At 42.7% G+C, this 26251-nt stretch overlaps 2 protein-coding genes and 1 pseudogene across 2 annotated transcripts; all 3 read left to right on the forward strand.

The window, feature by feature from the left end:
* Window positions 1-13919: 13919 nt before the first annotated feature.
* Window positions 13920-14957, forward strand: LOC112081141 (B2 bradykinin receptor-like). The gene has a single exon (XM_024147262.1). The coding sequence runs from the start codon at window positions 13920-13922 to the stop codon at window positions 14955-14957; it is 1038 nt and encodes a 345-aa protein (XP_024003030.1).
* Window positions 14958-18942: 3985 nt separating this feature from the next.
* Window positions 18943-20211, forward strand: LOC112081142 (B2 bradykinin receptor-like; annotated as a pseudogene).
* Window positions 20212-25019: 4808 nt separating this feature from the next.
* LOC111968994 (psychosine receptor-like) lies at window positions 25020-25991 on the forward strand. Its single transcript, XM_023994980.1, has one exon. The coding sequence runs from the start codon at window positions 25020-25022 to the stop codon at window positions 25989-25991; it is 972 nt and encodes a 323-aa protein (XP_023850748.1).
* The last annotated feature ends 260 nt before the right edge of the window (window positions 25992-26251 follow it).

Raw genomic sequence — 26251 nt, forward strand, 5'->3', positions numbered from 1 at the left:
TGTGCCCACTCCCGAGCGACCAGTAAGGAGTGAATAGACGTAAGCGATCCGAGCTCTCTCTCTTGAGTACGTGTTGGGCTGGAGAGAGAACACAATATCACACTGGGTGAGAAAGGAGCGACACTCAGTGGGCTGCCCAGAGTAACATGGTGGGTTATAACCTAGGTTCCGGAGACTCGGAAGACCAGGAAGTAGCTGGTGGCACGAGACGAGACTCAGAAACTGTCCAGGAGATCGGAGACCTGAGCGGCCAGGGTCTCAACGGCATGCGAGCAGCAAACAATTCCTGCTCGTGTCTGCCGAGCATTGCTCCCTGGAACTCGACGGCAGTGTTGAGAGAATCCATAGTCGCTGGTCCATCTTGGTCGGATTCTTCTGTTATGCTGGTGAATGAGGACCCAAGCGACGTAATAGAAACAGAGTCTTTATTCCAGTATCAAACAAACAATGATTCTCCTGGATATATCAAAGGTAAATCCAAAACAGGAAACTGAAATCCTCTCGTCAGTAGAGAGGAACGACTGGAGACGCGACCACAGACTGCAGGTCGCTTCAGGAAGGCACAGGCCGTAGCTGACATGACACCTGCTCACACGCAGCACATCTGAAGAAGGCAAAAACACGACAGGGCGGACAAGGACACAGGACAGCAAACATCAAACAAGAATCCGACAAGGACAGAAGCGGAAAACAGAGGGAGAAATATGGACTCTAAAAGAGGGCAAAATAGGGGACAGGTGTGAAAGAGTAATGAGGTCGTTAGGAGAATGAGAAACAGCTGGGAGCAGGAACGGAACGATAGAGAGAGAGAGCGGGAGAGGGAGAGAGGAGGAGGAGAGAGAGGGATAGAAAGAGGGAAAGAACCTAATAAGACCAGCAGAGGGAAGCACAGGGACAGACATGATGATCAAAGACAAAACATGACAGGCATTCTCTCAACCACCTTCACCTAGAATTCCAGGTGACTACCTCATGAAGCTGGTTGAGAGAATGCCAAGAGTGTGCAAAGTTGTCAAGACAAAGGGTGGCTATTTGAAGATTCTCAAATATAAAATATATTTTGATTTTTGTAACACCTTTTTGGTTACTACATGATTTCATTGGTGTTATTTCATAGTTTTGATGTTTTCACTATTATTCTACAATGTAGAAAATAGTAAAAGTAAAGAAAAACCCTTGAATGAGTAGGTGTGTCCAAACTTTTGACTGACTATTCAGCCCAACGGCCACACATGTTTTTAGGGGGCATTACGGCCACACAAGGGAGATGCCACAGGGAAATTCGAGGCCTGGTGAGAATAATATCAAGTGCTTGTCAAATTCTGAATGAGAAACTGATGATGTGTGTGCAGCTTGTGAATTTTGTCATATCATCATTAGAGTCCATCATGCAGCCTTAGAATGGATTAAACATCAAAACATAATTTTAAAGATTAGTTATGTTAGTTTAAAGGTTTATAGTAATCACAATGACACAAAATCATTTGCTAAAACAGATCAATATCATTGGTTTTGTACCATTGATTTTGTCATATGTGCCAGTGGTTTTAGGATTTACAATTCTAATTAATTTCAAACTCAAATGGCAGAGAAAATTAGGTGCGCACTCTTTATTAACGTAACTGGCCTCACAACATGGATTTAAGAGTATTTTTTATTTAGGGGTTTGGATCAGCTTAATATTGCGGAAAGATTGTTGCTTCCATCAATGTAATTGTCTGCATCATTTCCAATCCCCCATATATTTTGGGGGTAAATATATATATATCCATATACACACACGTATACACACATATACATACACATACCTATATAGATATACATACTTTTTAAAGAATATACCTTTATTATTCTCCGCAAACCCTACCACTTGGGGAAGGGTGGTACAGACACAATACAGACACAATCTATTTTATTACTTTTGTAGTCCAAAAGTAGTCCAATAGAATTCTGATAGCAGTGACAATGAATCCTATAGGATTATGAGAATCATATAGGGTCCAATAGGATTACTTTAGATTCCCAATACAGAAAAAGGAGTCCAATAAGATTCTCATACAGGGGACACAAAATCTTATAGGACTGCTTGAATCCTATCAGATCCAATAGGATTCTTATATAATTTCCAATAGGAAAAAAGTAGTCCAATAGGATTCTGATAGAGGTGACACAAAATTCTATAGGATTCTATTGGAAAAATCACTAATCCTATAAGATTTTTTGTTTAGGGCACCTCCAATCTGTCCATGCTCCCAGGGTTCTGTGGGAATGCCCCTCGCCAGAGAATGCCGCAAATAAGGTGTGTTTGACCCCTGTGTTAGCCCACAGATGGCCGACCATCCAAACGATGTCATAAATCGGGATTGAGTCATCACACTGGGCCTCAGCGCCTGCAAATCACCTTCTATCATTCTTCCACTACACCTCTGACACCGCCTGGTATAAAAGTCCTGGATGGCAGGGAGCTCGGCCCCAGTGATGTACTGGGCCGTACACACTTCCCTCTGTAACTCCTTGGGGTCGGATGCCAAGCACTTGCCATACCAAGATGTGATGCAGCCAGTCAAGATGATCTCAATGGTGCAGCTGTAGAACTTTGAGGATCTGAGGGCCCATGCCAAATCTTTTTGGCATCCTGAGGGGGAAGAGGCATTGTTGTGCCTTCTTCACGACTGTGTTGGTGTGTTTGGACCATGATAGGTCCTTAGTGATGTGGAGACCGAGGAACTTGAAGCTTTCGACCCGTTCCACTACAGCCCCGTCAATGTGAATGGGAGTGTGCCCTCCGCTTCCTGTAGTCCACATAGATGTTGAGGGTGAGGTTGTTGTCCTGACACCAAACTCCCAGGTCTCTGACCTCCTTCCTTTAGGCTGTCTCCTCGTGTCGGGGATCCGGCCTACCATTGTTGTGTCGTCGGCAAGCTTAATGATGACGTTGGTGTCATGCAATCATGGGTGAACAGGGTACGCGCCCTGGTGACTTCCATGAATACTTTCATTTCTTTCTCTACCTGTGTTTAAGTTCCTGTCCATATGATATTTACAAGATACGCACATAAAGAGATGCATAAGGAATAGCACACTGAAGCGACCACTTAGCCACTTGTACTGTTCTCTAATAAGACGACTTCCTGATGAAGACATTCAGACACAGTATCTCTGAGTAAATCATTTTAAAAAAGGCACAGAGAACAGCAAAGTTCAATATTGTGCTGAGTTATTAAAGAGTGACTCCCCCTAAAAAGCAAGAAATCCCTTTGAAAACGGCCTATGTGGCATCGATATGAGTCAGAAACATTTATTTATTAAGTGTAAAAAGTATAATTTTGGTCATAAAGTCAGTTTTGTCTAAAACAAAGTTTGGAACCAGTAAATGAAGGTTGGGTTTGGATCAAAATTATGTCAACAAATAATATCATGCCCCCTTTTGCCAAGTTCCATGTGTACTTGGCAAAAGTCCATGTGTACTTTATAACCAAGCTAGCCTTACTGGTGCAAACATTGGCACCGACGAACTCCTACAAGCCATTCCGCATACTCTGGTCCTTCGGCAAAGAATGAAAACCATAGAACTTTGGCTGTGGAGGCATGGTCAAACCTTACAGGGCTTTTCAGTCTGCTTTCCTTTGAACGCATTGGGAATGATGAAACAACGGAGCCCCATTCAATGAAGGGAAGCGGAACTTGGAACTCAGACATGAGTTCGCTACTACCATAACTGCATCCATTATTTCGTTTTGGCCTAGACCATACAGAATACACTTGCATGAGCTACGAACTAACTTGCAAATCCAACTTGTAGCTAGCTAGCTAGCCTGCCTCACTAGCATTATCAAATGATAACGTGACATAACCAGCAGTATCTAGACAATACACCAACTTGTATGCGCTATGACCTAAGTTTTAATGAGGTATGCTAAAGAGCTAAAACGTTAGCTAGCCTGCCTTGCTTTATCAAAAGATGTCTACCTACATAACCAGCAATAACGTTATCTAACGTTTTTAGGTAAGTTATACCAGAGGTCAAATGTTATTTTTGTTCGATAAAGATTAGTTTTATAACCAAAAATCGCCATTTGGTTTGCGCGTTATGTTCAGAAAACCACAAGTCCGTTCTGGTACTGAAGGGCAGACGAAAATTCCCAAAAGTATCCGTAATGTTCGTAGAAACATGTCAAAGGTTTTTTATAATCAATCCTCAGGTTGTTTTTAACATACACAATCAATCATATTTCAACCAGACGGTAAACTGTTCAATTCTACAGAGATAGAAAATGTCGAGCCAAATCTCTTCTGCGCAGGAACCAATCAAAGGACACCTGGTCATCCACTGACGCGTTTTGATAAATCTCGCTCATTTTTCAAAATAAAAGCCTGAAACTATGTCTAAAGCCTTGTCACAGCCTGAGGAAGCCATTGGAAAGGAATCTGGTTGATACCCCTTTAAATGGAAGAGGGACAGGCAATAAAACAGGGATAAAAATGTAAAAAAGGCACTGGATTTCCTCAGGTTTCGCCTGCAAAACCAGTTCTGTTATACTCACAGACAATATTTTGACAGTTTTGGAAACTTTTGAGTGTTTTCTATCCTAATCTGTAAATTATATGCATATTCTACGATCTGGGCCTGAGAAATAGTCTGTTTACCTTGGTAACGTTATTTAAAAAAATAAAATAAAAAAATTCTGCCCCCTAGCTTCAAGAGGTTTTAACTGACTTGCCTAGTTAAATAAAGGTTAAAAAAAATCACTTTGTGGCTGTCGTAACTAGTGACGACCTAGAATTAGCTTGACTCAAATTACTGCCCTGATGACACAGATGGCTACATCAACAATGTGTGTTATGTGAAAAGTTTTATTAAAAAACACCTGGTTTGATAATCTAGTAGGTTAATTACCCAGCAAAGCAGATACAAGTAATATAGTCATTTTGGTTGTGAAGTGCATTATCAAAAAGCTTTGTCCTTTCTTTTCAACAAAATGCAGTTTACCACTTGGCTGTCTATTGTATCACCCTGTCACAGCCCCTCCCAGTCAACACCACCTCATAATATGAGGAAGTACATTGTTTATAAGGATTGCCTGCTGCAGTTGTTTGAGAGAGATTCAGTTTGCAGCTGAACATGCAACAAGGGGACCCTCAGCATCACGCAGATATGCCCTCACTTTGAGCATTGCTATAAATGGAACAGGAAGGACACTTGAATCAGGTTGGTGACGTTTGACCTGGTCATAGTTTGTCCCAATTCACCTTCTGATCGCTATGTTTACCATTCTCATTTCACATATCATGAGAACTGAAGTGAAATAGAAAGGTGAATGCAGCAATCGGGTTGGTTCCACCATGCTAATCATAACCACAATTGATAACGTAAGCAGTGCACTGTGTGTGTGTGTGTGTGTTTGTGTGTGACCAACCAGTATCTTTGATGAGGGGCCAGGAGCTGATCTATACTGCCATGCCAATCAAGGGGGCACTGGCAAAGTCCTTACCTCCAGCCTCACCTCCTGGCTGCTCACCAACGGTCGTTGATGGGGAGACCAGAATTAGGTATGTTTAGTCTGACCTGTTCAAACTTCAACGTAGTACATGTTTGTTTGTCAGACATCACCTATCCAACTGCCATTGGTAATAGAAGAGGAACTGTGTATGTGTTTACAGATGCATCTATGGAGACAGATCTTCAAGACCTGCAAGATGATGTGAAGAAGTTCAGACCGACAGACAGGCTTGATATTGATGTCTCTGGATGGAGAGAGACCTGGCATGCAACACATCCACAATATGGGACTGAAGGGGATTACTAAAAATACAGTACAGCAGAAATGTCCAGCATTTGCAACACCCTTTTCATTCTATGTGTCACTGATTAACTTTGCCTCAACTCTGCCTATTTCTACAGATGGAGAGGACTACAGATGCTTTTGCCAAATGCCAGACCTGTTCAAACTTCAACATAGTACCTGTTTGTGTGTCAGATATTACCCATCCTAACTGCCATTGGTAATAGAACAGTGACTATGTGTGTATGTGTTCTCAGAAAAATAAAAAGAGTCAGCACATAGAGACTTTGCAAGATGATGTCCAGACTGACAGACAGGCTTTCTACTGATGTCACTGAATTGAGAGAGACCTGGCACTCGGCATTAACATTTTACTAGACACAACTTTTACTTGAATTGTCTTTTTTTAAGTTATTGAATTGAATGGTATCAGTCAATATGGGGAGGGAGACACCCTGTGTATTCTGCACCAGGATCAGGGAACTGTTGTATACAGGACACCACACAGGAAGGTATGGCCACTGACATGTTTGCCAAGGTAGCCACCTAAACACCTAACAAAATGCCGATGGGCACAGTATCTGTATCGGCTGGGAATGACAATGAAACGTGAAAGGTCACTTTGTTAAATTAGCAGAACACTGTGTCTATGGTATTATGTAAAGGGTTGTTTGTTCTACATGGACCTGTTACTACATTTGAAAGTTATTAAAACACTTAGTTTATAATACGTACATACATTCAGGAGGCTACTGACCTATTCAAAGCATCTCACCATACATCTGCCTGTAGTTATTGAACTCAACCTACAGGAGGTTTCCCACTGGGCACAGTTCAACGTCTAGTTTTTATTTACATTTGGTTGAGTTGTCAACTAATGTGAATTCAACATTAAATCAACAAAACATTTCACCATGTCATTGGATTTAGGTGAAAGAAAATACAAAATTCCCTTATGTTGATGACTTTAAAAAAAATTTGCTCATCAGTTTTCCACATATAATTTTTTGTTGTTGAAATGACACGGAAACATGAAAATATTATTTGATTTAGATTAATAATATTTTTATACAAACAACTTAGATATCTCAGCTACCATTATACACTGTGTCTCTGTTTCTAAGACATACCAATCGTTTACAATTCAACCGAAAGTGTCGGAAGTCAAAATGTTACAATTAACCCAGAGGCTACACTGAGGCTACACTGTCTTCAGTAGTAAAAAATTAGGTGTAATTAAAAAAAATCTGATTTGAAACTGATACCGTAAAATTTCAATTAAACACAGTCTAAAATAGCCACTTGTCCCTTTTAATAGCCTGGCAACTACACACACTTAAGCAAATAAACGCCTGTTTCAAATAAATGCTGGGGGGTCTAAGTTAATTGTTTAAGAGGTTACAATGAATTACCATTAATTGTTTGAGGTTTAATGTTTAATTCATTACATTAAATAATTCAGTAATGACTCTGAAAAAAGGATGGCAATCATCCGTTTTATCGCCAGTAAGAAACTGCTAGCCATTGGCGGAAAACAGCTAAGAACTGCTAGCTAACTGGCAAGCACAAAAACTATTTTGGGAGTACAGACCCCTAGAAACAGGCCAATTACCCTCTAGTGGTGAAAGAAAGAACTGCCAAAAATGCACAGTCAAAGAGGACAATAATTATTCCACTGGCTCAAATAGAAGTCTTTCATAAGCACCTTTTGTGTTCAGTGATTTAAGCAAAGACACGTCAGGGCTATTAATTAAAGGTTTACGGTATTTAAATGAAAATACACTAAATTGAAAAAATATGTTTTCATTTTGGGCATGTCATATTGACAAAAACACTGAGAAGCCAAAATGTATATATTTCATTATTATTTCACTTATAATTCACTGTATCGCAATTCCAGTGGCTCAGAAGTTCACATACACTAAGTTGACTGTGCCTTTAAACAGCTTGGAAAATTCCTGAAAATTATGTCATGGCTTTAGAAGCTTCTGACAGGCTAATTGACATCATTTGAGTCAATTGGAGGTGTACCCGTGGATGTATTTCAAGGCCTACCTTCAAACTCAGTGCCTCTTTGAGTGACATCATGGGAAAATCAAAAAACATCAGCCAAGAGATCAGAAAAAAAATTGGAGACCTCCACAAGTCTGGTTCATCCTTGGGAGCAATTTCCAAACGCCTGAAGGTACCATGTTCATATGTACAAACAATAGTATGCAAGTGTAAACACCATGGGACCGCGCAGCCGTCATACTGCTCAGGAAGGAGATGCGTTCTGTCTCCTAGAGATGAACGTACTTGGTGCGAAAAGTGCAAATCAATCCCAGAACAACAGKAAAGGACCTTGTGAAGATGCTGGAGGAAACAGGGACAAAAGTATCTATATCCACAGTTAAATGAGTCCTATATTGACATAACCTGAAAGGCCGCTCAGCAAGGAAGAAGCCACTGCTCCAAAACTGCCATAAAAAAAGCCAAACTCTGGTTTGCAACTGCACATGGGGACAAAGATCGTACTTTTTGGAGAAATGTCCTATGGATTGATGAAACAAAAATAGAACTGTTTCGCCATAATAACCATTGTTATGTTTGGAGGAAAAAGGGAGAGGCTTGCAAGCCGAAGAACACCATCCAACCGTGAAGCACTGGGGTGGCAGCATCATGTTGTGGGGGTGCTTTGCTGCAGGAGGGACTGGTGCACTTCTCAAAATAGATGGCATCATGAGATAGGAAGATTATGTGGATATTTTGAGGCAACATCTCAAGACATCAGTCAGGAAGTAAAGCTTGGTCGCAAATGGGTCTTCCAAAATGTACAATGACCCCAAGCATTCTTCCAAAGTTGTGGCAAAAAGGCTTAAGGACAACAAAGTCAAGGTATTAGAGTGGCCATCACAAAGCCCTGACCTCAATCCTGTAGAAGATTTGTGGGCAGAACTAAAAATGCATGTGCAAGCATGGAGGCCTGCAAACCTGACTCAGTTACACCAGCTCTGCCAGGAGGAATGGGCCAAAATTCACCCAATTTATTGTGGGAAGCTTGTGGAAGGCTACCCGAAACGTTTGACCCAAGTTAAACAATTTAAAGGCAATGCTACCAAATACTAATTGTGTGTATGTAAACTTCTGACCCACTAGGAATGTGATGAAAGAAATCAAAGCTGAAATAAATCATTCTCTACCATTATTCTGACATTTCACATTCTTAAAATAAGGTGGTGATCCTAATTGACCAAAAACAGGGATGTTTTACTGGGATTAAATGTCAGGAATTGTGAAAATCTGAGTTTAAATGTATTTGGCCAAGGTGTATGTAAATTTCCAACTTCAACTGTATATCTCTCAGGTGTAGGAGAGACACTTCAGAACAAACTTCCTTTATATATGTTTTTGGGACTGTTGTTCCATGTAGTGAATCTGTTATTCAATGCGTTTGTATGGTCTCAGGCCCAAAATTATTTGATCAAATATACCGTTCCAAAGTTTGGGGTCACTTAGAAATGTCCTTGTTTTCCATGAGAATATACATGAAATGAGTTTCAAAATGAATAGTAAATATATTCAAGACGTTGACAAGGTTATAAACAATGATTTTTAATTGAAATAATAATTGTGTCCTTCAAACTTTGCTTTCGTCAAAGAATCCTCAATTTTCAGCAATTACAGCCTTGCAGACCTTTGGCATTCTAGTTGTCAATTTTTTGAAGTAATCTGAAGAGATTTCACCCCATGCTTCCTGAAGCACCTCCCACAAGTTGGATTGGCAGTTCTTACGTACCATAAGGTCAAGCTGCTCCCACAAAAGCTCAATAGGGTTGAGATCCGGTGACTGTGCTGGCCACTCCATTATAGACCGAATACCAGCTGACTGCTTCTCCCCTAAATAGTTCTTGCATAGGTTGGAGCTGTGCTTTGAGTAATTGTCCTGTTGTAGGATATGGCTTTTTCTTTGCAACTCTGCCTAGAAGGCCAGCATCCCGGAGTCGCCTCTTCACCGATGACTTTGAGATTGATGTTTTGCGTGTACTATTTAGTGAAGCTGCCAGTTGAAGACTTGTGAGGCATCTGTTTCTCAAACTAGACACTCTAATGTACTTGTCCTCTTGCTCAGTTGTGCACCGGGGCCTCCCACTCCTCTTTCTATTCTGGTTAGAGCCAGTTTGCGCTGTTCTGTGAAGGGAGTAGTACACAGCGTTGTACGAGATCTTCAGTTCTTGGCAATTTCTCGAATGGAATAGCCTTCATTTCTCAGAACAAGAATAGACTGAAGAGTTTCAGAACAAAGGTCTTTGTTTCTGGCCATTTTGAGCCTGTAATTGAAACCAGAAATAGTCTAAAGAAGGCCAGTTTTATTGCCTCTTTAATCAGAACAACAGTTTTCAGCTGTGCTAACATAATTGCAAAAGGATTTTCTAATGATCAATTAGCCTTTTAAAATGATAAACTTGGATTAGCTAACACAACGTGCCATTGGAACACAGGAGCGATGGTGTGAACGCTGCGTGTAACACATCCGGTGTCAGGATAAATAAAAAGCAAGGTCTGCTAACTTTCTTTAATTATGTTTAATTACCGCAAACAATGAATGGCAAATGCAATTTTCGTATATACGGGTTCGCTGTATCACCACGCAGGGTTAACAGGGAACTGGCAGGAAGTACGTAAACAGCTGTTCTTATACCGTGATGACGTAGTTCCAACGCGTCTGTTGGCCTATCACAGTAGAGGCTGGGCGCGGTTTAGACTTTGCCCCGCCTTTGCTGGCCCTCGGATTTGTCCAAGCCCCTTGGCGCGTTCCTTTTGTCCACATCTGGTTGCTGGGTAGATTAGATCCGTCTTGTGTCTGTCGATTCTACACTGAAACAGTTCCTAATATGGTATTGTCCAGTATTCTAACTTCCTGGTTGGCCTAGAGAGATGCACCCCTCCCCTCTCCAGACTGTCCACAGCTTTTATGGCCTGTGTTGGTCAGTCCTTACACCTACATTGTTTGTATTGTTTGTGTGTGTGTGTAACAAAACAATATTCATCTTCAAACAGGCTATAGTGCATAAACACAAATCCTAACAATGGTTGCTGATAATGGGCATATGTAAGCCTATGTAGATACTCCATAAAAAAATCTGCCATTTCCAGCTACAATAGTAATTTACAACATTAACAATGTCTACACTGTATTTCTGATCAATTTGATGTTATTTTAATGGACAAAAATGAGCTTTTCTTTCAAAAACAAGGACATATTTTTCTATATTTGATACTTCAAGGGGTCTTAAAATTCGAAATGAAAACCTCTCGAGCCAGCTAGGGCGTGGAACCCCGACGAGCTGGCTAGGCACCCCCGGTTCCATCCGCAGCGACCCAGGACCGACGTCACCACCAACCGTAAAGCCAGTACTCCCCGAAGCTTCGTATGATGGCTTCAGGATTCTGTAAAAAACGACGCCGGACAGGAGAAGCAGTTACGGGGAGTCAGACATTTATTCGGGAACAGACAAGGAAACAAGACAGGAACAGCGTCAGAACACGGGTAACACGAACATGAAACAATTAATCCCGAAGCAGGGAACAGAGTTTGGGAACAGACAGATATAGGGAATGTAATGACACAAGTAATTGAGTCCACGTGAGTCCAATGATTGCTGATGTGCGTGACGGGGGGAAGGCAGGTGTGCGTACTGACGGTATCTTGAGTGCGTAATGCTGGGGATCCTGGAGCGCCAGGGGGAGGAAGAGCAGGAGCAGGTGTGACAGCAACGACGAGTCAGCCTATAGGGAGGAGGTAACACAATTAATCTTCTCCTTTCCCCCCTCTGATAACCAGGTGGTGAATCGCATCTCTGCATGTCTGGCAGACATATCAGTGTGGATGACGGATCACCACCTCAAGCTGAACCTCGGCAAGACGGAGCTGCTCTTCCTCCCGGGGAAGGACTGCCCGTTCCATGATCTCGCCATCACGGTTGACAACTCCATTGTGTCCTCCTCCCAGAGTGCTAAGAACCTTGGCGTGATCCTGGACAACACCCTGTCGTTCTCAACTAACATCAAGGCGGTGACCCGTTCCTGTAGGTTCATGCTCTACAACATTCGCAGAGTACGACCCTGCCTCACGCAGGAAGCGGCGCAGGTCCTAATCCAGGCACTTGTCATCTCCCGTCTGGATTACTGCAACTCGCTGTTGGCTGGGCTCCCTGCCTGTGCCATTAAACCCCTACAACTCATCCAGAACGCCGCAGCCCGTCTGGTGTTCAACTTTCCCAAGTTCTCTCACGTCACCCCGCTCCTCCGCTCTCTCCACTGGCTTCCAGTTGAAGCTCGCATCCGCTACAAGACCATGGTGCTTGCCTACGGAGCTGTGAGGGGAACGGCACCTCCGTACCTTCAGGCTCTGATCAGGCCCTACACCCAAACAAGGGCACTGCGTTCATCCACCTCTGGCCTGCTCGCCTCCCTACCTCTGAGGAAGTACAGTTCCCGCTCAGCCCAGTCAAAACTGTTCGCTGCTCTGGCACCCCAATGGTGGAACAAACTCCCTCACGACGCCAGGTCAGCGGAGTCAATCACCACCTTCCGGAGACACCTGAAACCCCACCTCTTTAAGGAATACCTAGGATAGGATAAAGTAATCCTTCTAACCCCCCCCCCCTTAAAAGATTTAGATGCACTATTGTAAAGTGGTTGTTCCACTGGATATCATAAGGTGAATGCACCAATTTGTAAGTCGCTCTGGATAAGAGCGTCTGCTAAATGACTTAAATGTAATGTAAATGTAATGTAAATGTAAGTGAACTGGCATTCGTGGTGCCAGGACAACAACCTCTACCTCAACGTCAGCAAAACAAAGGAGTTGATTGTTCACTTCAGGAAGCATCGGAGGGTATGCTGCAGTGAAGAAAGTCAGAAGTTTAAAAATGTTTAAGACCCCTTTGAAGTATCACATTTTTTTAAATATATAATTTGAGGAAAAAAATGTTTTGTCCTTACTGCCCATACAAACACATAGAATAACAGATTCAATACATGGAACAACAGATATAAAATCAGTTTGTTCTGAAGTGTCTGTCCTATATCTGAGAGACAAGAAATATTATGATTTTTTTTTACATGTACTTAAACACTTGCCCCCCAATCCCCCCTTCCCTTATACATGTGTTGATATTGTACTTTAAAGTGTGCCTTCCTGTATTTTATGGTAAAATGTTTATTCTATTCTACTGAGCCATTTACTTTATGTTCATATTCTTCTCGTTTATTATTTCTTGTTGTTGTTGCATTGTCGAAAAGGAACCTGCAAGTAAGCATTTCATTGTACAGTGTATACCACGTCTATCTTGTACATACAACTAATACAATTTGAAACTGAAATTGAAACCATTGTGTGGGTGAAGTAATTGATGAGGAGCAGAGAGGAAATAATTTTGCTGCTGGGTCCCCCCAAAAATTGTGGTATTCCTAGGTACTTCAGTCAAAAAGAGTGATACTGAGTAACCTACAATAATATTCTCCCCCATTCACTGTAAGGTACCCCATTCTTTTACTTGTGTCTTGATAGAATGAAAACACACTTTTTTGAATTCCACTGAGGCTGTGCTGACTTACAGTACAGTGAGGGAGGTGTAGACAGAGCTCACAGAGCGAGTACCCCATGCACTTTTACTTTTCTCTTGGGAGACTGAAAACATACTCTCTGGATTCCACTGAGTGAAGCTGTACCGACTTACAGTACAGAGGGAGGGAGGTGTAGACAGAGTCAGTCGACAGAGAGTGTGCTACATGTCATCCAGATAAGAGAGAAGGACCATCTGTTGCCTGCAGAGCCATTTGGATGACTGTACATCACGGTGGTTTATGTAAAGAGCTGAGGTGTGCTTCACAAGGCAACAGCACGCAGAGCCTGTGTACTCTTACTAATATCAATATTAGCCCTTCCATTCTCTTCCTCCCCAGTCCATTAGCACATTATTCATTTTATTTTGAACCAGAGGGTAGCAGTTTACTTTACTTTGAAATGAGTTTAGTCGTGGTACACATGTTCAGTAGCATTGACATAATTAAAAGCTTTTTTGATGTTTTATAATATAAAATTGTGCTCCAACATTGACACACACAATCTCTCTTCAGACAGCTCTCGAAATGGTCTCAAACTGGTCGGTGGACCCTTTAATGGAGTGTAACCACACAGCAGCCTGGGATTGGGTGTACTCCATCCAGCCAGTTTACATGTCCATCATCTGCCTGCTGGGAATGGTGGGCAACACCTTCGTGCTGTGTGTGTTCTGCTTCCAGAAGAGACACAGCACAGTGGCAGACATCTACCTGGGGAACCTGGCTGCTGCAGACCTCCTCATGGTGTCCTGCCTGCCCTTCTGGGTGGTGGCGGTCATACAGGAGTTCCACTGGCCATTTGGTGAGCTTATGTGTCAGCTGGTGAACATTGTCATTGGGATGAACTACTACTGCAGCGTCCTGTTCCTTACGCTGGTGAGTGTGGACAGGTACCTGGTGCTGGCCCGTCCCCTGTCGTCCCAGGGCAGGGGAAGAAAACCAGCCTGGGCCAGCGGGATCTGCCTGGTTGTCTGGGTGGTGGGCGCTCTTCTCAGCCTCCCAGCCCTGCTCTTCCGATCCGTCCAGTTCTTCCCCCACCTGGGGGTGGAGGCGTGCTACATGGCATACCCCCACGACGGCTGGAGGCTGCGCTACAACCTGACCGTCAACATAGTGGGCTTTCTGGTTCCTATACCCATTGTGTCCTTCTGCAGCTACCACATCATCAGTGTCCTACGGGACAACCAGGCGAGCAGGGGGAGGAGCACGACGGCGGCAGGCACGGAGAGGAAGGCTGCCCAGCTGGTGCTTATCGTCCTGGCCATCTTCATCCTCTGCTGGCTGCCCTACCAGGTCGTCATCTTCCTGGATACCCTGTATCACTATGAGGTCATCTCTGGCTGCGGCTGGGTGGATGTATTAGAAATCAGCACTCAACTGGCTACCTACCTGGGCTACAGCAACAGCTCACTGAACCCTTTTCTGTATGTGATTGTGGGGAAGCACTTTAAGCAGAGGGCAAGAGGGGTATGTAGACAGATGATGTGCTGTGGAAAGGGAAGGAAGTCCTATCATACTGTCAATCTCAACTCCACCATTAAGTACACAGACTCCACTAAGGTATGATTTATAAACCCCAAATAACCATGTCATTTTAAAGCACATATTTCTGCACTAGCATCACTGTTTTGTGTAACAGCAACTTGTGAATGTGTTTTGTGTTTACATTGTATTTAGCTTTGCTACTGTGTGTTTTCTTTAAATCAAATCAAACTTTATTTGTCACATGCGCCAAATACAAGTGTAGACCATACCGTGACATGCTTACTTACAAGCCCTTAACCAACAGTTCAGTTAAAGAAGAGGTTAAGAAAATATTTACCAAATAAACAAATGTAAAAAATAATACAAAGTACCACAATAACATAACAATAACGAGGCTATATACAGGGGGTACCGGTACCGAGTCAGTGTGCGGGGGACAGGTTAGTTGAGGTAATGTAGGTAGGGGTGAAGTGACTATGCATAGATAATAAACAGTGAGTAGCAGATGTGTACAAAACAAATGMMGGGGMGGMMGTTGMGGGAYTGTAAATAGTCCGGTGGCCATTTGATTAATTGTTCAGCAGTCTTATGGCTTGGGGGTAGAAGCTGTTAAGGAGCCTTTTGGTCCTAGACTTGGCGCTCCGGTACCACTTGCCATGTGATAGCAGAGAAAACAGTCTATGACTTGGGTGACTGGAGTCTCTGACAATTTGATGGGCTTTCCTCTGACACCGCCTATCATATATCTCCTGGATGGCAGGAAGTTTGGCCCCAGTGATGTACTGGGCCATACACACTACCCTCTGTAGCGACTTACGGTCAGATGCCGAGCAGTTGCCATACCAGGCGGTGATGCAACCGGTCAGGATGCTCTCGATGGTGCAGCTGTAGAACCTTTTGAGGATCTGGGGACCCATTCCTAATCTTTTCAGTCTCCTGAGGGGGAATAGGCGTTGTCGTGCACTCTTCACGACTGTCTTGGTGTGTTTGAACCATGATAGTTTGTTGGTGATGTGGACACCAAGGAACTTGAAACTCTCGACCCGCTCCACTACAGCCCTGTCGATGTTAATGGGAGCCTGTTCAGCCCTCCTTTTCCTGTAGTCCACAATCAGCTCCTTTGTCTTGCTCACGTTGAGGGAGAGGTTGTTGTCCTGGCACCACACTGCCAGTTCTCTGACCTCCTCCGTAGAGGCCGTCTCATCGTTGTTGGTGATCAGGCCTACCCTTGTTGTGTCGTAAGCAAACTTAATGATGGTGTTGGAGTCGTGTTTGGCCACACAGTCGTGGATGAACAGGGAGTATAGGAGGGGACTAAGTACACACCCCTGAGAGGCCCCAGTGTTGAGGATCAGCGTAGAAGACATGTTGTTGCCTACCCACTACCCGTCAGGAAGTCCAGGATCCAGTTGCAGAGGGAGGTGTTTAGTCCCAGGGTACTTAGCGTAGTGATGAGCTTCATGGGCACTATGGTGTTGAACGCTGAGCTGTAGTCAATGAACAGAATTCTCACATAGGTGTTCCTTTTGTCCAGGTGGAAAAGGGCAGTGTGGAGTGCGATTGAGATTGCGTCATCTGTGGATCTGTTGTGGCAGTATGCAAATTGGAGTGGGTCTAGGGTATCCGGGAGGATGCTGTTGATGTGAGCCATGACCAGCCTTTCAAAGCACTTCATGACTACCGACGTGAGTGCTACGGGGCGGTAATCATTTAGGCAGGTTACCTTCGCTTCCTTGGGCACAGGGACTATGGTGGTCTGCTTGAAACGTGTAGGTATTACAGAGAAGACACTTGACAGTTGGTCTGCGCATGCTTTGAGTACAAGTCCTGGTAATCCGTCTGTCCCTGCAGCTTTGTTAATGTTGACCTGTTTAAAGGTCTTGCTTACATCGGCTACCAAGAGCGTTATCACACAGTCATCCAGAACAGCTGATGCTCTTGTCTTGTTTTCAAGCCTGACCACATCCAACGAGCGTCAGAGCCGGTGTAGTAGGATTCAATCTTAATCCTGTATTGATGCTTTGCATGTTTGATGGTTCGTCTTAGGGCATAACGGGATTTCTTATAAACGTCCGGATTAGTGTCCCGTTCCTTGAAAGCGGCAGCTCTAGCCTTTAGCTCGATGCAGATGTTGCCTGTAATCCATGGCTTCTGGTTTGGATATGTACGTACGGTCACTGTGGCGACGATGTCGTCAATGCACTTATTGATGAAGCCAATGACTGAGGTGGTATACTCCTCACTGCCATTGGATGAATCCTGGAACATATTCCAGTCTGTGCTAGCAAAACAGTCCTGTAGCGTAGCATCCGCGTCATCTGACCACTTCCTTATTGAGCGAGTCACTGGTATACCTGTATCTCAAAAAGGTTTCTCAGTGATTTTATATTTTATATGGTTTAGACATTTTTATTCATTCATACAAATAAAACATCTGTAAAGTCCTTGATAATAATCTATTTTATATGATAAGTGAATGTTTTTCTGACCAATACTGTGGAATAGTTATTGAATAGCTAAACTGCACAATAAAGATTGCAATGACTTGTTTGGTACTTACCATGCACAATTCCATGTGAAATGATTGAATGTAGTTATTGACAGGTCAGAGTAACAATCCAAATATACCCTCACATTGTCATAATGTGTGAGAAGGGGATATAGAGTACATTCTTATTCAACTCTAAGATGATGTCTAGCCAGCAAACAGACATTGGTTGTTGTGATGAATATCGGCCATACAGTATAACAGACCAGCCTTTAAGTTGAGAAGCTAAGTATGTTTACAGAGACTATGACTGATGGTTTTTGGAGTGCCAAAGAAGGGAAAGATCAGAGGGGTGTAGTCTGTACTGTATATATCTGTTCTGTACACTAAAGTGGATGTTTTGGTCTATGTAGAAATGAACCAGAGTGAAATAAGACGGACACATATTAAGTGGACCTAAAGCATGGGCCTACACTGAGTGTACTAGTACCTATAGAATGTTTCTGTAAAAATATGCATTACCATTACACTCTATAATCCAGAAACATTATTTTATTGTGATGCTATTTTATTTTTATCTATTTGTTAACTTTCTTACTTTTTAACTGCATTGTTGGGAAAGGGCTCATAAGTAAGCATTTCACGGTAAAGTCTACACTTGTTGTATTCGGCGCACGGGACAAATAAAATGTTATTCACTTAGAAAAGACTCATGATGAAATATAAACAGAGGCTGTTCAATGATTAAGTTTAAATCTACTCGAAAGAAAGGGGGGACAGAAAGGAAATCATAGATCAAGCCAGCTACTTGGCCCTCGGCCTACAGTTATGTATGTGTGTTCTTACACCTCTGCCAAAAAGCTCCGGACCACTTCATAGAGGTTATAATAATGTTCTAAAATAATTCTAAAAGGAAAGTGGGTTTGTACACTTAAATGGGTTTATACACTTGGCAAACAAGCTGTTCGCTTGACAAAATACATGTTCTCTCTTGAGTATTCGTACATTCTGATCTAACCTTTGGCGCTTCAGGAGGCAAACTGAAAGTGGCTTATAAAAATGTTGACATACACGGTGGGACAAGGTTGTCAAAAAATGTTGTATACAGAACCAAACTTTCCAGCAGATCTCTCCCTAACTCAGTGAGTAGCTTAAAGATGAACAACACTACAAAACTCCTTTCAAAACTAAATTAACACTACGTAAGCAATTTATTACATGACATTCAAAAAGATGGCTCTGTGAGCCAGGCATCTGAATAAAGTAATTATATAGAGACTAAAGTAATTTAGTACAAATTAATACTGATAGACCAACAAACACACTGACTGCCACTTTTTAGAGGTTATTCAACTTGACAAGAAGAAAGCATAGTTGTTTGATCAGCCATCTGTATTTTTAAGAATGTTCTACTCAGAGTCGCACATGATAAATCTTTCATGAGTTACTAAATCACATTTTAGAAGAAATAGTAATAAAAAAATGTGTGATCAATTACTCCAAGGACTCCTGTCATGTCTTTCTTAAAACATCATGCTTAAATCCCTCTTTTGTCAAACAACACCAGAAATACTAAACATGTATGTGGATTCTGCATACTTAAGCAACCACAGCTTAACTGGAATACGGTAACCCTACAAGGGAGTTTTGAAGAGTTTGGACTTCAGCATACATTTTTGAAAGATATCTGGCTACAATGTTCAGGAGATTAATTACAGTGTTTTCCCCCTTGGCTTCTATTTCCATGCCAAATACAGTATCCAACTTCAGAGTCACAATATTTACATTCATATTGTTGTTTCTTAGTGAATAATAAGCACAGATAAGATATTTTCCTATGACCACAGAGCTGGTGGTCTCCATGGCAATGCTACTGTCAGAAAACATTAGCACAGTACTTCCCACCATCTAGACTCCTCTCCACAACAGAATGGATCCTGGTCTACAGCATCGTCCCTCCCTACATCTTTACCCTGTGTGTTGTGAAGCTGCTGGGTAATGGCTTCATCCTTCTGGTTTTCCATCTCCAGAGGTACCAGAGATATACCTGGGAAACCTGGCCCTGACTGACCTGCTCCTCGTGGCCTGCCTGCCCTTCTAGGCCATGAACATCCTCAACGACAACAACTGGCCGTATGGAGACTTCCTGTGACACATAGTCAATCAGTCTATCCTGGTCAACTTCTATACCAGCATCTACCTGTTGGCAATGGTTAGTGTGGACCGTTACTTAGCGCTGGTGAGGACCATAAGGGCCAGTTGGCTGAGGAGGAAGTGCTACGCATTGGTGGTCTGCCTCATCCTGTGGCTGTTTGGTCTGCTGATGGGGGTTCTGGCGACGATTCACAGAAAGGTGATGTTTGTTGATGAACTTCAGACAATGGTGTGTATTCTGGAGTATCCTGACAACTCTGGGGAATCTTGGAAGCTGACCCACAACCTCCTGATGAACATTGTGGACTTTATTCAACCTGTTGTGGTGATTGTTTCCTGCAGTTGTAACATCATTAGAGCCTGTGGAAGAGGAGGGAGAGTGTTTACATAGAGGATAGAAACTACAGGAAGGCCACAGTCCTCGTTTGCGCCGTGACGCTGCTGTTCCTTGTGTGTTGGAGTCACATTCAACTCTTCACCCTACTCGATATACTGTGTGAATTAGAGGTCTTGGACAAGAAGTGGGATCATACCTTGGATATTGGAACCCAAATTTCAACATACCTAGCATTTCTGAACAGTAGCCTAAACCCTGTGCTGTAAGTATTTTCCGGTCAGTATTTTAGGAGGAAAGTTAGCGCCATCTACAGGAAAACTAAGAATCGCAGGAGCTCTACTACAACTGAAAGCTGAAATGCCAGTGTATCAACCTATTGCCAAAGGGTTGATCAAATCAAACCTGTTGTAATACAGACATGTCTTCCTGCATTTTCCTCCACATTTGTGATTTGATATCAACTAAATGGCATTTTAATGAATAACGCAATTTATCAAATATATCCACATCAAATGTGTGCAATCTAGAACCACATTATGTAGACCTATCAGATTTAGATTGCACGGAAATGATAGTCTCAAAAGTAAGATAGTGGCGATGTTTCCTGAAGCGTATATTGTGTACTCACAATGTCACAATGTCAGTTTTAATGCTAAATATAACTTTTCCAGTCCTTTCTCTGAGACAAGCAAGAGAGATTGTAGATTATAGCAGGGAAGATCATGGGGGTGATAGATTTGAAATGCTACATAGGTGTGTGCGTTTCCATGAGCCTTTGGAGCGATGCTCCAACATTTTTCAAACCAAAGGGAAGAGCGAGAAACTCAATTAAGCCTCCCGGAGTAACAAATGCCATCTTCTGGATGCTGTCAGAGTCCATGGCCAATTGCCAGTATCCGCTCTTGAGGTAGATAGTGCTGAATACTGTTGCTCCATGTAAGGACTCCAGTATTTCCTGAATTTGATGCATGGGGTAGGCGTCAAAAGGGTTCTTTGCATTGATGCCTCTGTAATCAACACAAAACCTTGTTCCTCTATCCTTTTTCTTCACAAGCACTACAAGTGATGTCCTTGATCTGTCTGTCTATGAACTCCTGCTTCTGCAAAGACACTAGGTAGGCCTTCTTTATGGGGACCTCGTCAGCTCTTATGATGCAGTGAGAGACAAGAGTAGTGAGTACAACAGAATTTGTGAAAACATTGGGCCACTCATGCAACAAGCAGTCAAGCTCTGCACAAATCTGTGGGCTGGTGTCCACCACACTAACTAGCTGCTGTATTAGGGCTTCAGATTTCTCACAACGTGACGTGGAGACATTGGCCCACAGCTTCATGCACATCTTAAAAGCCTGTTGCATGAGTGGCCCACTGTTTGCACAAATTCTGTTGTACTCATTACTCTTGTCTCTGACTGCACCATAACAACTGATAAGGTCCCCAAAGTCACCTTTGAAAAACAACTCTCCTTTTTTGTGTGCTTTATGCACATAAATATGATGTATGAACTGCAAACCACCCATGTTTAATTGTTGAGTTCACCATTCACTCTCTCAGCACACAGTGCAGTGCTGATTTCGTGTGACATTTAAGACAAAGAAATGCTAGAGACTAATAATGTTTGACATTCACTTTAGGATGCTAAGTTAAACAGTCACATCCCTGGTGCTTGAGAGAATGCAGGTTCTAGAGCAAAAGCCTTGAAATTCCTGATAAAATCTTGACTTTTAAAACCATTAAGGCAAATGGGTTTTTTCTTGGGTTTTTGGGGGAGCAGTTGTTCTATTTGTCATTGTGCACAGGCATGATGGTAATTAATATGTAAATACATAAATAGAGTAAAGGACTAATCAAAACATTATTCACAAGAGTACCTCCGTTGAACTTTCACCATTTGAATGAGGGCATTTCCGAGGAAAACCCTTATGCAAATATTTTCCTTGATGGAGACAGGAATTTGGCACCGAAATAAATATTGTGTGAGAGCAAAAGTAGAAAAACACCTAGAAAAACAATATGTTACCAATGTTTTATTTTCATACAGCAGATAAGAGTGCCAAATATTACATCCTAGAAAATTCACGCAGTCTCCTCCCTTTCAGTTTACAAGATATTTAGGGGGGATTTTAAATTTAGTTAGGGGTTGACATAATTGCTACGCGAGTGACATTCAATTATCTGCTATATGGACCATCAGGGGTATTAGCCATCTGGGGCTCCAACAGCTACAACAGAGCTAAAACAGCCCTGTTCACACTAATTTCACCTTGTTTACAGTCTACAAAACCATCGCTTTGTGACATCTGCCATTATGTATAATGAAAGCTTTTTCTATTTTCATCCAACGCTATAGAGGAGATTAATATCATAAACATGAAGGAAATTAGGTTATAGTGTCCTGCTTTGTGGTTGAACTATGCCAATAGACAGAAATGTGGAATAATAAATTATGTTTGATGCAAATGTCATCAAAAAAATCCAGATTATCATTATTTACATTCAAATAGGGTGTCACAATTTTTGTTTGACCATGTTTGTATCCTAATGTACTTTTAACAAAACATATCTGAGAAATATGTCTACTGTTGGACAGGCATCTGTGTAAGAATACAAGACCCATCTGTTTTCTTCTCCCAAACTTCACTCTCCTGTTGTGAGTACATGGAAATGGTTGCAGTGTAACAATTTGCGTGATCAAATGTTGACAGAGGAAACAGAACAGTGGGTCGATGCAGTAAGGCTGTTTGTCCGCTCTACCTCAATGAAACAAAAGAGGAAAACAACATCACATCACCTTCCACAAATACACTCCTAAACAATCCATGCACACCATTATGTTACATTATGTGTGCTAGTGGGGCCGCTGTCTTTTCAGAGGTAAATCAACCAGATAACATTCCTACTAATCAATTTGTCCTTTTCAGGTAAGTCTTCATGGGGACAGGAACAGGGAAATATGCATGTGCTTCAAATGCATACGTAGCATTTACAGTATTTATTCATATATATTTGGATACCCATTACTCAACTAACCACTAAATTGTCATCTAGTAGTCTAACAATATTCTAAATGTAGAACGATTGTTTTTGTTATTGATTTAAAAAATAAGTAGTGTATGCCCTAAGAACACTGGTAGAGCCATTCTCACAAGTTCCAGAAAACGAATTTGCATGCATAGAATTCACATGGAATAGAGGGGCTCCCAACATCCCTTTTCTCATTGAACCATACAAGTAGAGTAGTTGACTACAGCACAGAGCATGCAGAGTCATCCAACTCAGAGAAGGCAAAGACGGACCCAACAGTAGCACCACGCAATCAGACCAATTCTAACCTTCCTGACTCCTGCATTAACGGGTGGACCGCCACACACTGTATACCCAGCGGCGTACTCCCTCTTTTTCCTCGTAGGCTTCCCCGGCTAACTGCCTGTCTTTGTAGGTGGCCTGGCTGCTAATGAGGAAAGGCAACAATTTGGCCGTATACCTGGTCAACCTGTCAATCTCAGACCTCCTCTACACTATCTCCGTGCTGGTGTGGATGGGGCCAGCCCTGGGTCGGCCCGTACGGGACACCCTCTGTAGCCCGGTGTCTGTGGTGATGTACCATAGTTTCTACATTGGGTCTGATCTCCTCTGCTGCATCTCAGTGGATCGCTAACTGACCTTGGTCTACCCTCTTTACTGGGTCCGGCAGGTGCGTACTGCAGTGGCAGTGAGCGCTTTATTGTGTAGAACTGTCTATCCGCATCCACCTTCTTCACCACACGGGAGCGCTGCAGGGCTTCTCCTCCAGCGGCTGTGTAAAGAGGTCTTTTGGTATTTTATTAGGATCCCCATTAGCTGTTGCAAAAACAGCAGCTACTCTTCCTGGGGTCCACATAAAACATGAAACATAATACAGAATGACGTAATACAGAACATCAATAGACAAGAACAGCTCAAGGACTGAACTACATAAAAAAAAATGTAAAGGCATACGTAGCCTACGTATCAATACATACACACAAACTATCTAGGTCAAATAGGGGAGAGGAGTTGTGCCGCGATGTGTTGCTTTATCTGTTTGGTTTTTTTAAATAAAAACTGTAAAAATTGCTTTATGCTAGCATGCTTGTTTGAAATTATTTTTCAGAATTGGGAACTGCAACTAGCTTCTCTTGTATACATGTGTTACCTCACATCGTAGACAGTAGCCTCCATGATAGAGTAATTAAGTAACCGTATTTGCCGCAATATATTCAACTGATGCCTTGTGAGGCTATAATAGTAGTGTACGTGTGTTGTTTAAGCATCCACTACTCTATAAAAATGTTGTTCAAATGTTTTCTATGCAAATGTATAGCTATTCAAACCCTAACACATATTCCTGCAAAGGTACAATGCTTAAATAGTATCTGTTAATATGAAGATATAGTATCCTATTTTCTACAACTACTTAATATGGAAAACCTAAGTATCTCCATGTACACACTCTGGATCATTACCCATTTTTTGACTTATATATGGAAATTGGATTAGATAAATATCATGAGGAAGTTCCCAATATGGCTTGTTCATAATCCTTTATCACACTGCAAACAATTATGTCAAGACAAGCTAAACTAATATAACCAGTCTATATTGTGAAACCAATACTGTAGGGAGAGACAGCATGTAGTTATTGGCTCAACATAGAGAGTATAACTAAAACTACAGTGTGGTCCACTAGACCTCTCTCTGTCTGTCATGTTATGGATTGAACTCGATATACATGTATATCTATACGGTAGTAAAGGTCTCAGGAAGCAATGGTTTCTTTTTCCTGTTTGTCTGAGCTCGTTGAGCAATCATCTGAATGATAGTACGTGTTGTGTGGACTGTGTCTGTGTGGAGGGTTATCGTTTGGGTGATACATCAGCTAATGTTATGACTTTAATCTACAGTAGAAATACGGGCCAATCAGCTACTCTCCTGTATAAACCGTGAGTATGGCTTTTTCTATAAGAAAATCTGACTGATTCTTATTAGCTTTAGAGATATCCTTGCTATGTTGAATATACAAGCTTCTAGGGGGATGTTTACTTTCTTGGGTAAATAATGCACAGTCTTGAAAGGATTGTTGCTACACTTTAGAAATAGAGTCATGTTGTGTTGTATTGCCTTGTTTTCCAAAAGGTGAGGGGCCATGAATTTCACTGCTGGAATGGAGAATTTCAGCCTCACCACAAATGACTCAGACAAACTGTGTTATCCAGCTGACTACCCTGAGGAGAGGAAACCCTTTTTCTGTCTGTACCTGGTCATCATTATCATCGGGATTCCATCCAACTCCTTCTCCCTCTATGTGTCCTGGCAGCACATCAAACAGAGGAACGAGCTGGGTGTTTATTTGTTTAACCTGGCCCTGTCTGACCTCCTATTCACCATAGGTCTGTCTCTGTGGGTGGACTTGCATTGGCGCGGTGTCTGGCTTCGCGGGGAGGCTGTGTGCGTCCTCTCTGTCATCCTCCTCTTTACAAACTTCTACACCAGCGATGGGCTGCTTTGCTGTATCGCCCTGGACCGTTACCTGGCTGTGGTCCACCCGCTGAAATACCCAGTCCTGAGGAGGCTGAACACGGCCGTGGTGATCAGCGTGGCTATCTGGGTGCTGGTGATCTCCTTCAACACGGCCACAATCACCTGGATAGACTCGTACGACTTGGAGGGCAGAAGGGCTGTGTGCTTCGACATGTACCCTCTGAGGGACAGGCTGGTGCAGGTCAACGCGACTCGCTTTGTCCTGGGTTTCCTGTTTCCTGTCCTGCTGGTGTCGTTCTGCTGCCGGGGCATCTGTGTGGCGGTCCGCTCCAACCGGGCCACGGAGGAGCAGGAGAGGAGACGGGTGTCAAGACTCCTGGGGGTGGTGCTGCTCACCCTGGGGCTCTGCTACGGACCCATCCACGTTATTATGCTCCTGCGGGATCTTCTGGAGCACTGTCGGAGCCCCTCCTGGCTTTTCCTGCCTTATAAGATCAGCATGGCCATGTCAGCCCTAAACAGCCTGGCCGACCCCTTCCTCTACTGTTTCATCACCAGACTGGGCAAGGCCAATGTCACACAGGTGGTACACTTCCTCCAGGGGAGGAGCGAGGGGAACGGTCAGGAGGTGGTGTAGTGTAGTGATACTCAACCACAAACCAGAACATTGAAGGAGTTAAGAGACTCATACTGTTTTGTGAGTGACAAATATTGACTCATGCTTTGTCAAGACTCCGTTCCAAAATGTATTATGTGAAGGACTGTTAGATTATACCAATGTGGAGACATACAGTGCTGTGCTGTGGTTTGGATCATTGTGCCAGGCGATCATTACTAAGACGTGTTTTTCTGAAAGGAACCGTTCAAGGCTAATGTGACTGCGTTCATCCCTCCTCG

The sequence above is a fragment of the Salvelinus sp. IW2-2015 genome, linkage group LG9 (assembly GCF_002910315.2).
Source record: "Salvelinus sp. IW2-2015 linkage group LG9, ASM291031v2, whole genome shotgun sequence".
NCBI lineage: Eukaryota > Metazoa > Chordata > Actinopteri > Salmoniformes > Salmonidae > Salvelinus > Salvelinus sp. IW2-2015.